Source organism: Opisthorchis viverrini (genome assembly GCF_000715545.1).
Source record: "Opisthorchis viverrini unplaced genomic scaffold opera_v5_460, whole genome shotgun sequence".
NCBI lineage: Eukaryota > Metazoa > Platyhelminthes > Trematoda > Opisthorchiida > Opisthorchiidae > Opisthorchis > Opisthorchis viverrini.
Window position 1 is genome coordinate 240,551 of NW_008752115.1, and position 13,907 is coordinate 254,457.

Sequence of the window (13,907 nt, forward strand, 5' to 3'; positions counted from 1 at the left end):
AGAGCGGCAAATTGTAAGTCCGAACATTTTCTTCGTATGCACACAGCGACTATCTGTTTCCCTTAACTGTTCTCTGATGGTCCCGGTAAATTCGTAGAATGCCTAAGAAGACGTACTACTGAAACCGTAATGAAAACGGGGATAACTGTACTGAAACTGTCCTACATCGTTATAATGCTGAAAGGAAAAGAATTTTGCTAACACTCTAAAACCTCAATTATAGTTATCTTCTTGGTTTTTGGTATATTTTGGTTCAGAGAGCACAAGAACCGAGTAAAACAGGTATATATTTCTCATCAGGCAAATATCCCAAGAATGAAGTGACAGAGGTAACGGTTGATTGTCTTATAATCGGGTTCTTAAGTTCCGCCCCAACGAGATCACTACCCTTTTCTGTACATGTTTTATTCAAGCAGCACGATGAATTGCTTAGTGCTTTACAATATACGCGATTTGTTCTCCATCACCCCAGAAATCAGTTACCCTCAGATTGTAAACGTTCAAAATTAAAGTCATCCTTACAATCTTTTCAGATCTTATTATACTGAAATAGACATTTAAATTTAGAGTACATTTAAGTCCTGGGAAGCAAATCACTTGTTCTGACTGTCACGACGGCCTTAAAGCAACTTTAATTTCCATCTGTCGTACCCGTCATGAAATGGAGCAATCAACTGTAATCAAAACACACGATACAATATTCTTACCAGACATCTGATTTGGTGGTGAACAGCCCATCACGAATTGCTTCGGGAGACATCCAACGAACGGGTAATTTGGGTTCGTTGCGTTTTCTGTAGCAGTCGTTTTTGTAAATATCTCGAGCCAAACCAAAATCACACAATTTCACAATCCTCCCACTTGGATGGTTGTGACTGACTAGACAGTTGCGCGCTGCAATATCTCTGAAGCGAAACGAAATGCAAGAGAATATAAGACAGGCTGATAAGTTGGAGGAACAGCCCAGAACAGCTCACGGGTACATTTTGGTAAATTCAAGAGATATTTTTGCAACTATGTGGTGAAGATTTAGCGACTGAGGAACTGTTATTAATATCAGATAAATGAACGGTACAACTTGGACACTCTGCTTTGGGTGGCAATACATGTTTTCGTAATTCTGACAAGAAAAATCTATCCACAAACATTGTTGATTGCACTACTTTCAATATGAAGATATTTTCTTTGGATCTGTTCGCCGAGCTTAGCAGTTGGATTGCAAACGTTTCATCACCAATCGAGATGACTTCGTCAGTGATATTGTCATTCAACTTACACTGACGATGTCACCTCGATTGGTGATGAAACGTTTGCAATCAAACTGCCAAGTTCGGCGAACCGAACGCCACGCAATCAGCGCACACGAGCTACCTATACTTCACAACATTGCCGATATTTTTTCTTCCGGGGGAGAAAGCATTTAGTAAAAGGAATTTACATGGAAGCTGGCTTTAACCCTTTCTAGACAACCCTTGTTAGAATAGGATTCACGTGGAGTGCTTGCGAAGGCTTTTCCGAAGAGATAAGTAGTGTGAGAGCAAACCAGTCAGTTTCAAAAGGGGAACTGAGGTTCCTGTCACAGGAGATGGATGAACATCTTGCTTATCAGGAAATTCTCTGTTGTAGCGAGTTGCCTTAGTTGAATAAGTAACTAGTTCAGTTGTGCCAAACAGGAACAACTTCCACGAGCACATCGCGACTGTGGGGAATTCTTACCGTGTTCTGTAACATTAAAGCCTGCACGAAATCTTTCCAGTTCCATTTATATGTGATGTGAGCCGGATTGCTAGTTTTCATAAAGAGGAAACAAAAATGCGGACACATCGCTCAGCCTCTATCTATCAGAAGGTCGACTGATAAGCCAATCTAACTAAGTTACTTCATTTTCCTTTTTCAACGAATTCAAACTTTTGAAATCCAAGCTTATCTCCACTTAGTACTAGTGCGCGCGAAAAAGTGGAAATCACCAATGCCATACTTTTTGTAACCATTTCGCCTGTTTGCTCCTTATTTTTGTTGGAGAATGCTTTTTTATCGTCGGGTTTCTCAAAAGCGTTGTTGCTTCACGGTTTGCAACTTTTGTAAAATGATGGGAGATTCGTCCCGACAATCGTGAAGAAACATATTCAATTTTCAACACCATGGTAGCACAAAATCAATTCTCATAATGATACTTTCGAACACGCAACACGCACGATTCCGATAAGTTCATTGTCAGTTAGAATTTAAAAAATACGTCAATCACCGAATCATCCACCTACATTTCCCAAGAGGAAGTGAATTCGTCATTTCATCTACAGTTCACTGTCGGCAGTGTAAATGCACCTGTCCACAGAACAATGGTGGGTCTAGTGAGGCAATTTTTTGCACGGCCGATTTGGTAAAGTCATACTCACCGGAGCCATTTCTGTGTCTGTGTATGCTATGGTATTTTCGTAACTGGCTTTCAGCCGGATCTTCGGCAAATTGAAGGGCAAAGACGGACAATAAATTAAAAAGACAGCGTCCGTTAAACGGTTTGCAGATTGCCTGAATTTTTTTTAGAATCTGTAAGGAGAGACTTTTTCCAAATTTACAGGTGCGTTGGTCGTTACACACAGAGACACACACGTATTCGGACAGTCACCTTTACTTAATTCTCGGCAGAAGTTTTATTGTTTCACGTAAATAGTTTGGGTCTAGTTTATGAAACACGTGGTGCCCAGAACAACTGGGACTCTGACTGGTATTGGTTGAAATGTTCCTGCTTTTGGACGGCAATGGCACGTATAATTTACTTTATTGGAAGGCAGTGAGGAACTATTATGTGCATAAAATCAAATGCCTCATGACAAGGATATTGCATTTTTCATTTTTCGTAAGACTGGTTTAGACAACTGTTCAGCTGGCGAAAAATATTAGCTGAAATCCACTACACACAAGTGTTCGAGCAGACGTAATGTAGATACTTCACATTTTTAAGTGCGTAAAAATCCGTTTAACTGTTCAGGCCCCAGGATGCCAGCAAGTTAATGAAACCTAGTTTGCTGTCGGGCTCTCATTCTACGAGAAACTCGAGGTTTTAACTCTATTTTTCACTAAATGAATACTTTTGTCATTGTGTTTCATCTTTTTGTACAACAAATACTTAACGCACAAAAATTCACAGTAATGTGTCCGATGGTCAAATGATTAAGCGTTGATTTCTTTTGAGGTGATACGAAATTGGCCCATTTCAAAGATAGTTGAATTTTTACACAACTACGAGTCTGACAAGTTCACTGAAAGGTCACTACAAACAATGCAAAAAGTATGGGGATCGACGTTTGAAGTTCCAAAGTGTTCTGGTTACGGCCTCTGAAGAGCGAGAAGAACGTTCACACGTGAATTTTGACTTATGGTCTGTAACTTGGAGCCTTAGGTTGTTGGGTGAGTTTTTGTGAAAATGCGCTTGCGGACCTTCCTTACGTAATCTAAAGAAGTATACTGGGCAACTGACATCTGTCTATTCGGCATACAAGTTTTTAATCTGAAGGCAGTGTCATCATCAAAAATTTATGAATTCCGGTCTTGTTATTTACACAGACTCAAACAGCCGAATTAATCTTGGGAAATATTTTCTGTCTCATACTGAGTTCCTTCGCAGCATACTCTACTCTTCAAAGGGTAACGGGAAGTAGATGATTCAGTCAACCAAAAGCGATGACTGAATGCTTCCATGCGTGGCGTTCTCATAACTCAGCGCGGCCATCTTCCTGCGAATCACCTGACTCATAAGCCAAAATGTCCACGTTTTCAATGTTATAGTCAACGCGGCTTTCCTCCAGTGAGCGGTAAAGTGTCCCTTTCTGAGATTTGAGAAGCTGGTAATAAACCGTGAATTGGCAGACGGATGTGTGATAAAATTCGAGCACCTCACCATCCTGCAGCCAAGGGTTTTCTCAGCGTGGACGAAACCCTCCGAGTCACTGTTTTCACGCGGCATAAATATCAAATTTCGATTAAAAGTACACTAATAAGGAATCTACTCTTCGTAAACTGTCACGTCGCTTTCTACAAAGTCTACTTTAAACGGCCGCACGGCCAATGTGTTTTGATTTTACCGTAAGCACATGATCGAAATCAATATGAAATACATCTCGAGGTGAATCCTATCGTCAGTTATTGAGCCGTTATCACAGTGACTCCCGACTGATACACTCGATCATAATTGGTGAACTTACTGAGAACAGCCGAAAAAAAATCGGTATAGACAGTTGCCACCATGCTCGGTGACTACGAAATATTTTTAATAACGGCATTTTGAAAACCAAAGCAATTGGAAAATGAGCATTTTTCAAGTCGCTCACGAATTTTTCTCTAGATAGTGGATTAGTTTGACGAAAACGAGAGCAATATGTCTGCTGGCTATGGAGGGTGAAACCAGGGGCGAGCTTATTGTCATTTTTCGACAGCATGATGAGTAGTGTTTCATTTTGGGAAGCAAGTCTGCTGTTTCCACTTTTGTTCAATTAGTGCTGAAAGCCTAACAGGCCGCATCTAATTTGGACGGAGTGAAGTCTCAGTTGGTACCGTTTTTCTGAGCGACACAGAAAAGTTGCAAGTCACATTCCGTTGTCCTACGGTATGCAAGCTGCTATAAATGTCGCCACATGGTGCTCTGATTACTACTTATTTCTGGAGTTATAAATCGACAAAACAAACCGACTAGGCGCGAATCTTGAGTCCAGTATATGCACCAGGTTTTCTTGGCTTTTGAAGTTATTCCTCCACCCGGTGAGTGCAGTAGGAGTGGAGTGATTGAGATCTGAACTTGAAAGTCAAATCCATAACCAACAAAAAGCGCTCGCTGGCCTGTCGGGCGCACAAGATTTATGAATTCCATCATCCCTCATTAGGTGTCAGGGCATGCTACTAAAGAATTTTGTAAACTTGAATGCAAGCAATTTTTCGGTTAATTAAAGTTGGACATGCCTGAACGTGGAAAAAAAAACAGAAGTGACTGTGTTTAGTAGCCCCTTGATGTTACACAACTTGTTCAGCTAACAGTGCAGGATCCCGGAACGGAAATACGTCATGCCTACAGTAAGGCGCCTCTTGCGCTGGTGATTATTAACTTAGGACTCAAAAAAGCATCGGAATCTATTGTACATTGTTTCGGATGAGCCGAAACGAGATGTTGACCCCCGTTATAAATCTGTGGATGTTCAACTCACTACGTCTCTTCGACGGAGCGAAAAGTTTGCAAGCCAATCGCCAAGCGGTCTGATCATATGAAGGTTGAACAATTTCTAGTGAGTTTTCAGCCTTCCAGTACAAAGATGTCAGTTAGTACTTTCAATTATACTGGTATTTCCAGCAAATGGAATTTTTCACAAACTGAACGCAATGTACTTTGTAACCTCCGTCAAGCCAGTATATGGTATACTCGAGCGAAGTCATTATAACACAATGATGATACGTACGCTGAGGCAGCGCCATTACCGAAAGGATAAGCCGCTGCATGATAAGAGTATCGTCAGTATCCGTTCGAGGAATAAAGCACGGGCTAGCTGCATTACAACTTTTTGTCGGATTTTACTTGCTCGAGTAGAGTGACTATATTGGGACGGCCACGAAGCGTTCATGTGATCGTGTTCGCGAACGCTAGCCACCCTCAGTGGGCAGCTGATCAGTATGGTGTCTGGCAGTCACAATCTAAAGTCTGCTTGTTTACTATGACCAGCAGCTGAACATCATCAAGTCGTTTTCATTAGCCATCTGCGTCTCATGTCTCGGGCAAGCATCCGGTTGCACACATAACATCGTTGGACACAAGAAGTTTTTTTGCCAAAGGACTTGTTTGACTGTCTGGCTTGCTATCACACTTATAAGTCAAGGCCCACCTATGTTGAGAGTCACGTGCTTCTTATGTGCCACATCAAGCTTCCGTGTCACGTGATACAATGTATTATAATATTCGCACGTGGTTGACAAAACGAAGTTAGTATCTTCATTAAAACACAAGAGAGGAAGTGTATGAGACCAGTGAACAAAAAGAAATGCCCAATATTCGGAAACAAAACTTTTAATAAAATAATGTGCCGAATAATTGTAACAATTACTATGGATTTTATGCCTTAGTTCAATTAACGTTTCGCCTGGGTTCTTCGAGGATATCTGTCTAAGTGAAATTAGATTTTTCGCTACGCCGTTACTATCTCATTTGAGATATGAAGGATATTAAGCACTTCAGCTCAGAAAAAACTCTAGGTTTAACCATTACCAAGTCACACTTTGTGATGAAACTAGGCTGCCTACAGAAAAGTTGCTTTATCAGATGAGATTGCTAGGATAGTTACACCTAGCCAGACTCATTCGCTCAAACTTTTCACGGACTTCGTTAAGTCTGGCTCCGGCAGGTTAATAGATGTCTGCCAGCTTCACGGGCGCGCACTTTATGTGATTTGAAATCATCCTATAACCAGCTGAGTTTCTCCATTCGTTAGTAGACCATGTTCACTACATATGAGGTAGGTGATTATTTCTCAGGCTGGCAATCTACGCACAAGCTTGTGAATCATATAGCAAACACAAGTCTTTCAGCTATCAGGGTTTCTCACCTATGAACAAAGTGCTGTTCTTCCAGATACCGACATCCTTGAGCAATATCCCTCATGATGCTGACAAGTGCGGCCAAGTCCAACTGTGCAATCAAGGTAATCACGTTGGAATTAGTACTAAACGCACCGCCGCCTCCGTTTCCACCTGCTGCTGCTGCTGCCGCCGTACTTGTCGTGCTCGTGTTCATTGATGAACCTTCGGAACCAGCAGCTGTTGGCAGATCCGTTGCGTTTGAGCCAGCTGCACATATGGCCGCTGCAGCGAACATATTTGCTGCCACATGTGGGGCAATTCGTGGCCGGGCACGATGCAGGTAGTCTCTCAAATTCCCCTGGTCCATCATTTCCAGTACCAAGCACTGTTGGCCTGGTGAATCGAAGGATACCCCAAAAAATCGAACAATGTTTGCGTGCTGATAGCGGTGCATTAATGTTGCTTCACGCTTGAATTCGGCTTCGGACAGGGATTTGCTATTTCGGACCTGAAGTTTTGACAGAACGGAAAGTCACTAAATGAGACGTTCGATATAACCATCTGAAATAACAAACGGGTCGTTCTACCGGCAAAATGTGTGACCGATCACGCTGTGGAACAAATCAAGATTCGAAAAAAACTGATATGGTTGATGCAGCTGTCTGACAAAATAGTATTAGATTTTTGAGGAATCTTAGTTTATTAGTTTTTGTCTTAAAGCCTACGCATTTTTCAACGCAAAACTTTTAAGAGCCAAACTTTTTGGACAGAGATGTGAATAAAAGCAGTAGCCGTGGACATATCGTAAACAAATGTGCAAAGTCACATGAAAACCTCACGTTCATTGGAGACTGAAAACGTGGCTGAGAATTGAAATTCTCTGATTCGATGTAGGATGCAAACATATTCGTTATCTCTCCCCGTTACCAAAGTCGCAAAAAGCCGTGTTTCTGCGCACTAAAAATCACGTCGAATGTCAAAATTACAAAAACTGCTCACTGAATCGCAGCATGTAACATCCACTTGGAATCTTCCACAACGCCTGTCAGCCTTTGTGTGTACCAAGTTCTGCTTATGACGTGGGTTACTCTCATCCTTCAAAACGACATTAGTGTTTTGGAAGCATTTAGATGACTTATATACTATGTGGGTGTTGTGAGTTTCAAACAGTTTAATAAAGCAATATCGGAACACACACAAGTGCGGTAACTGAAATTTCAGAGATGACGGCAAGTACTTCTATTGATAAAACGTTAAAGGCAAGGTTAGGTAAGAGCAAAATCATCCAATATTATATCAGTGTGTACGTTAGGTCGGTTTCGATTAGGACGTAAATTGTAGGTCTGTGTAACTGGCTTTTGCTGTAATATCCATTATTTACAGACACTTATGCCTATGGTTGTGCCTGAGTGTGGTTATTAGGGTCTTTGGAAGAATCGTTGGGCTGAATTTGAACTCTATCGAATCGAAAAAAAGATTAGAAAGAAAACAGTACAGACACCTGATTAACAAAGTTTTATACGGGTAACTATCCATACCTTGAGGGCAACCTTTTCGAATCTGTCACCATCAGAAGCGTTGACGTGTAGCCAGCCTTCCCACACCTTGCCAAATGCACCGCAACCAATATACCTTTCAAAACGGATGTGCGCCGCAGATATTTGGGTTACTTGTTCGAAACTGAGTAAGTCAGATTTGCCAATTCCGTATAACGAATTTACTTCCTGATTCCACATGGGCTCTAATGTTGACAGATCAAGCGGGATTCCACTTGTGGTCAAATCGCTCCCACCGCCTAATCCGAACGAATCGTTTCCACTTCCTGAATTCATGCGCCGAGAGGGGTTGAAACTGATGAGGAAAGGGTGTTTCCCCGCTTTACCATCAGCCCTCCGTCCTTGGGTGTAAAGAAACAAGATAGAGTTATATCGGATTGGACCGAAGCTTTGGCTTAACGTTTCCGGTTAAATGGCGATTTAAAAGATGTAAATGAGGCTCCATCGTGTTAATGTGGGTGGTCAATGTTCGGAGTTGAAAATCACCAACATAGAGTAGTTCTATAAGGTTGTGCGTCCAAGTTTCCACCAGGCAACTCAAATGCAAGCAGTCGGTAGGTATTTTCCGTTTTTACCATAAAGATTGCTTGTATTGGGATGAGGTTTAATGATATTTCATCCTTTCAGAGGAAGATCTTACCAGAAGAAGTGTGTTTTACAACGTGTAGTGTACTTACACAAGAGAGGTTGAATGGAATGACACTGGGTCCAAGTCCTTTTGGGAGGATCAATAGGAGAGAGCATATTGGGTTGGTCGCAAGCAATGGAAAGCACAAAACAACTAAAAGTGAAAGGGTTAGCCCGCAGCGAATGAGTCGGTTTAAGGGGCATTATTTACTAAGAGTCTTGTATTAAGGGGCGTTATTTATTAAGAGTCATTTGTCCTAAAAATGCGGATGTCAGAATTCAAAGGATAGCTAATAAACTATCTGTGGATTCACTACATCAGTTTCCCTGCTCAATATAGGCTTTTTTGAAGTGCCTCTCAATTAAACTAGTACGTTGGGGCTGTTGCCGTTTCCAATGAGTCCATTCATCTAAACTTTTACCTGTTTCCGTAAGTCAGTCTGGTGGCTTCCTGTGACTAAAAGTTCATGTTGATTATATATATATGTATATATATATATATCAAGATAGAGTTATATCGGATTGGACCGAAGCTTTGGCTTAACGTTTCCGGTTAAATGGCGATTTAAAAGATGTAAATGAGGCTCCATCGTGTTAATGTGGGTGGTCAATGTTCGGAGTTGAAAATCACCAACATAGAGTAGTTCTATAAGGTTGTGCGTCCAAGTTTCCACCAGGCAACTCAAATGCAAGCAGTCGGTAGGTATTTTCCGTTTTTACCATAAAGATTGCTTGTATTGGGATGAGGTTTAATGATATTTCATCCTTTCAGAGGAAGATCTTACCAGAAGAAGTGTGTTTTACAACGTGTAGTGTACTTACACAAGAGAGGTTGAATGGAATGACACTGGGTTCAAGTCCTTTTGGGAGGATCAATAGGAGAGAGCATATTGGGTTGGTCGCAAGCAATGGAAAGCACAAAACAACTAAAAGTGAAAGGGTTAGCCCGCAGCGAATGAGTCGGTTTAAGGGGCATTATTTACTAAGAGTCTTGTATTAAGGGGCGTTATTTATTAAGAGTCATTTGTCCTAAAAATGCGGATGTCAGAATTCAAAGGATAGCTAATAAACTATCTGTGGATTCACTACATCAGTTTCCCTGCTCAATATAGGCTTTTTTGAAGTGCCTCTCAATTAAACTAGTACGTTGGGGCTGTTGCCGTTTCCAATGAGTCCATTCATCTAAACTTTTACCTGTTTCCGTAAGTCAGTCTGGTGGCTTCCTGTGACTAAAAGTTCATGTTGATTATATATATACGTATATATATATATATATATATATATACGCGAAATCTTTGCTATCCGAATAAGATATGAAGCTTTACTTTCTGATTTACTTGTCATTCATTGTGATCTATCGTAAACTGCAACCGTTTAATGCAAAGATGAGGTCGGCTTCCGGGATTTGTTTTCAATTTTACTCCTTATGTTAGGTAAAGTCGCAAGTTGACAGTTCTCCCCGAGGGTGAGTAACCACACCTTAGGTGAACAAGCGTTAACGCGAAACTTCAATTCTTGTGTCACGTATCCGGGGATTTTGACTAGTTAGAACTGCATCCCATTGGGCTTATTCACTCTCACGATGGATAACGGGCAGCCTAACCGTCTGTTATACAGAATGATATCGGTAACCAGTAATTTTGTATAAAGCTTCAACGGCGCTATTGGAAATGTTTATCACCGCGGACGAAGGAGTCAGTTTCACCGTGAAGTATAAGGGGAGAATATGTGAGTAGTTTCGTTTATGAAAATATGCTGTGATATCTCGAATATCATCCCAACTGAATTATGAGGCGGCCTGTGTGCTGCATATTCAGTTGTATAATATCATGAAGGAAAGATTCAGCTGGGTCTCTCGTGAAAACCAAAGTGATTTGCAAATGAGTGTATTTCTCGATAACATGTTATGTTTGAGGAGGGGGGTTCATGAGCAGAGAAGTGCCTGACGTCATACAGTTTTATGGAGAAGCGCTCCATAATTACGTCCTTGAAGCGAATGCCCAGTAACTTATGACGCCTGGTGTTTCTCTTGGTATGCCATACGCCTTTACTTACCGCGGTGATCGCTAGGTTCGATAAAGTGCACTCATTTTTCGCCATGAAAATAACTACACTTATTGCCAGTATACTGGATGACTGTTCGAAGCCCGACAGTGGAGATGGTACAGCCTCGTCTTCCTGGCTGTACACGTTTCCGACACATGCGTTGTGTGGACTCCGTGCAAGACAGCTCAGGCATCAGCTACTGGATAACGAGGAACAGATGATCTGAAGGACCAAACGTTACGGAACGACATAGTTGCCGGTATGTAACTGTTTGTACATAATACAGTTATATCTCGCCTGTAACTTGAATAACAGAGAGAAAACAGACACCAGCATGTTGAGACACTTCGCACCGGCCGCTAGTGTCAAGTAATAAACGTGTTTATAAGGTAACCGGAAGATAAAATGATTATCCGAAAACCGGACAAAATTTCGACCTAACACGGTGGGTTTTCTTTCACCAAGTCCGTAGCACACAAACTGGACCACATTCCTTAGGCAGGCACGTGCCAAAAGGTTACGCGTGAAATACCACGAGAATCGGATTCTCATTATAAAAGACAGTAACATACTGAAATTCTGTCAGTCGTGCCTCCGTTCTAATTCAGTTTAACACTGACGGCGCGTGATAATTCTAATCCTAGATGGTTGAATTTAAAAGCAAGCTCTAAGTAAATTGGCTTATGGGCTACTAGCTCGCGGTCGGCTGCGTTAATGCTCAGTTTGCTTCCCCCCCATGTAGGCAAAAGGACCAGGACAGCTTTGTAAATTTCCATCTCTCTCGTTGGTAACCGGAAGGTCAGAGTGAACCGTATTGTACCTATGAACAATCTCAAGCATGTACACTTTTTCCTTACCACGTGTCGCTTGTAATACAACAATGTTTACAGGAATTCGGCAAAACAACGTTTCATCATGAGCATGAAGATGTCCACAAAAACTGGACAAAGCTGACTGCATCAATTATCTTATAGAATTCCAAGACTCACGTCATACTTGCATGGAAGAATGACAGTTTTAAGCACCATTTTGGGATAGTCTGACTTGCAATAGTTAGCTCAACCGGTTCACTTAAACGGTAGTTTATTTTATGCAGTGGAACTTTGATGAAAGTACTGCATATCAGTCGAACAATCTATCTCATCTCTAATTTTCTTATGTTCAAATTAATCAGTCTAGTCCAGAGAATCATGGATACCGTAATTTATGGATAAAATCGGTTTGAGTGGTGGGACATGATAATATTTTTTCGAGAACCCATGAAGTCTAGATGAATGGCTACTGGTAAAGGCCTTTATATCAGTCTGTCGATGTTTATTAATCAAACATAACTGATGGCGTATACATGGCTCTTCAAGCGTAGCAGGCTGTTCTCTATTAACTGCAACATATCGTGCACCGACATTTTACTTGTAAGTCAAGAAGTCTAGGGTTAGCCCTGGTGATCTTTTCATCTTTTTTCAACAATGTCATGGTAGTGCATATTAGTTCTACTTCCGCTGAAAATACAATGAAACACATATCACCCGACATGCAATTTCGAGTTAATTCGTGTATGCCTTTAATTATTAGCTAATGTTCGGTCACTTTGTCGACTCCCCTTTCACTGTTCCACTCAAAAGTCAGAGGATACATAGAATTCTTTTATGTGTTCATTCCTAATTCGCCAAAAGTGGTCTGTTTGTGAAGTGCTATGGGAATGTGTGTATGTTGTTGCAACTTTTTTTGTGCATTTGCAACTAATTTATGAGGTGGTGTAGACACGATAATGCATTTTACTTGTAAACCAAGCCCATCAATAGGCTAACACCCAGCCTGTTCCGCCGACCTGGAATCTGTACGTCACTCCAAACAATCAAGGTAAATAGCTGAACATATTACCACTTGATATCTCGTTGACGTCATAAATCTGTCAGATAAGCACCCGTTTTTCAACTCATACGTGCTCCAAGATACATATGTCTGACTGTGTTTTAATAGGATAAGTCAAATAAATGTTTCAAACCAAGTGGGAGTCTGGGTATCGGGTTAAATAAGATAGACATTACTGGCAATTGGAATCTCTCACATAGAAACACATGTAAACGATTCGCTATCCCCAATTGATCGTGACCTGTAAATGTTAGGTATTCAAGAACGGACAGTAGCTGTGAATTAAACAAGAGCCGCGTAGCGATACTGACGTTGGTCAATTGGTCTTAAGATGCGATGTTGGCCCAAAATTGCGAACTTTGAGGCCGTCTGGCAACGATAGTTGTCCTCCTCTTCGAGTGCTTCAAAAAAGTGACATTAATTCACCCAGACGGATGATCACATGTGCGTCTCGATGAATTAGAATTCCCCATTCGCACATGTGATACGGAGTGATGTCTATTTTCGAAACATGTATATATTTTGCATCCGAGATACCAAGTGCTGAACTATGTTGTTCTAGAATGCATCTCTGTTTGCTAAGCAACAGGTTTACATCTCCAGCTCAGAGGTATAATTTATACAACAGCGTCTAGCGTGTGAACGACGAAAATCCGTAGAAATTACTCGACTACTACATTTTACGAATTTTATCTCTTTAGTAGTGACGTATTGAAGTGGATATGAACATGGCCATCTTCTGGATCATGGGTAGAGCGGCAGCGTCGAAACTGGCGTTCAACTACCAAAAAGCCCCGCAATAGCGTTGTCACCTCGATTGGTGGTGGTGTTTGCAATCCAACCACCAAGTTTGGTGAACATATTAGCAGCCAAGTGCAAAGTTTGAAGAGCATACATCAGAAGGTTCTGAAGTGGCTGAATCTATCTGCAAACGATCCAACATATTGTCTTGGTATCCACGGGGAATTTTTCAGGTTTTCGTGACACAGTGTCAATGAATACTTACCAATAACCCTGCAAACTATATTGGAAGGACTGCGTCAGTTTTCTAAAAGAGATCATGACTGTGAGCCTTCTCTGTTGAATAAACGTATCATCTGCCATTCCTGCACAACTCCTGAGAGTAAGCAGTTTTCCGGCGTGGAACGCATAAGCAGATACATAACAATGGGTGCTTGATTTTTACAAGGAATTTCACAGTGGAACAGTAAATTCCGTCAATATGTTTTTCACTGCCCTAGGATTCCTAGC

The 13,907-nt window shown here is 41.3% G+C and overlaps 1 protein-coding gene across 1 annotated transcript in view; it reads right to left on the minus strand.

The window, feature by feature from the left end:
* The window catches only part of T265_11179 (hypothetical protein), a gene marked incomplete at both ends in the record, with an annotated part of 91,804 nt that overhangs the window by 21,573 nt on the left and 56,324 nt on the right, over positions 1 to 13,907 (minus strand). Inside the window, 3 exons of the mRNA XM_009177769.1 lie at positions 708 to 905; positions 6,582 to 7,063; positions 8,094 to 8,452. Of these exons, the coding sequence (XP_009176033.1) occupies positions 708 to 905; positions 6,582 to 7,063; positions 8,094 to 8,452 (1,039 nt within the window). The remainder of the gene's footprint in view (positions 1 to 707; positions 906 to 6,581; positions 7,064 to 8,093; positions 8,453 to 13,907) is intronic.